The sequence below is a fragment of the Arvicola amphibius genome, chromosome X (genome assembly GCF_903992535.2).
Source record: "Arvicola amphibius chromosome X, mArvAmp1.2, whole genome shotgun sequence".
Classification (NCBI taxonomy): Eukaryota; Metazoa; Chordata; class Mammalia; order Rodentia; family Cricetidae; genus Arvicola; species Arvicola amphibius.
Genome location: NC_052065.1, coordinates 118,998,600 through 118,999,866, shown reverse-complemented (window position 1 = coordinate 118,999,866; position 1,267 = coordinate 118,998,600). Strand labels below are relative to the sequence as shown.

General features: G+C 44.8%; 1 protein-coding gene across 1 annotated transcript; it reads left to right on the top strand.

The window, feature by feature from the left end:
- The first annotated feature begins 380 nt into the window (after window positions 1-380).
- Window positions 381-902, top strand: Plac1 (placenta enriched 1). Its single transcript, XM_038315666.1, has one exon. The coding sequence runs from the start codon at window positions 381-383 to the stop codon at window positions 900-902; it is 522 nt and encodes a 173-aa protein (XP_038171594.1).
- The last annotated feature ends 365 nt before the right edge of the window (window positions 903-1,267 follow it).

Genomic DNA, 1,267 nt, shown 5'->3' with positions numbered 1-1,267 from the left:
ACCAGAACAGCATGAGAAAGCCACTTAGAGAATCCATGTGTCATCCCAGGCCCTTGTATCTCAGAGCTGGAAAACTGGTCTTACATACAGGAGGGCCTGGATTTCATCCAAAGTGCCACTGAATAAATAAATAAATAAATAAATAAATAAATAAATAAATAAATAAATAAATTCCCAAGACGCCATGCAAGCTACCACAAATTCATTTCTGCCTTACATGGAAGTTCCCCTCCTCTCTGGGTTTTTCTTCAAAAACGCATCCTTGAACTTTACATAAGACACAAGGTAACCTGCCTCTTGTATTTTTATGTGTTCTAGAATTCCTTCTTGGACGCGTTCTTGCCTCCTGTGAGTTGCTACCCAACGAACAAACGGCAAGAATGAAGCTCTTCAAGTTCCTCGCAACGATGGTCTTCTTCTCCTTTATGCTCTACAACTACTCGGAGCAAAATCAGGTGGATGTGCTGTGCTCGACCGATTGGTTCATGGTCACAGTCCACCCCTTCTTGCTGAATAATGATGTGTACGTCCACTTTTATGAGGTGCATTTGGGCCTGGGATGTCCTCCCAACCAAGTTCACCCACACTTCTACGAGTTTACCTACCGCGTCACGGAATGTGGCATCCGTGTCAAGGCCGTCTCTCCAGATGTCGTTATCTACAGCTCGGAGATTCACTACGCTTCCAAGACCTCATCATCCAGATATGTGATCCCCGTGTCGTGTGCTGCCCCTCGACGGTCCCCTTGGCTCACCAAGCCCTACTCCACGAAAGCTGGAAACAACAACAATGCCGCGACCCCGAAGAATGGGACGAGCTACCACGTGTTCAGCTTGCCAGAGCTGAGCCAGCAAGTTAACTGCAGCTGTCCGCCTTCTGTCTTCGAGCAAAAGAGCATGTAAGGCCCACGTCAGCGGACAGAGTCTTCGGAGGCCCATCTTGTGTAGTCATCTGACACCACTGACTACTTCTGGGGACTCGTAGGTTCACTCAGATGGCATGAGGAAACCCGTGTAGTGCCCAGATTTGAAGGCTTCTGAAAGACCTGTTCCTAGAATTAGTATCTAGCATTTTCTACTGTCAGTCAAATAGATGCCATTATGGCTTTTTAAGAAGAATTTTGTGAAGGGCTGATTCATATATAGCTGATTATGCCTTCCTTTTTTAACTATTTTTGTATCTTTTAAAAAAAATAATAAAATTCTGATGGCTCTGAAGAATTAGTCGGATGGTCTTGCTTCATAAACACATATCTTGCTTTATCTGT

Bases quoted from the DNA above. Each gene is read 5' to 3' on its own strand.
- Plac1 (XM_038315666.1), top strand. From the start codon at position 381: ATGAAGCTCTTCAAGTTCCTCGCAACGATGGTCTTCTTCTCCTTTATG.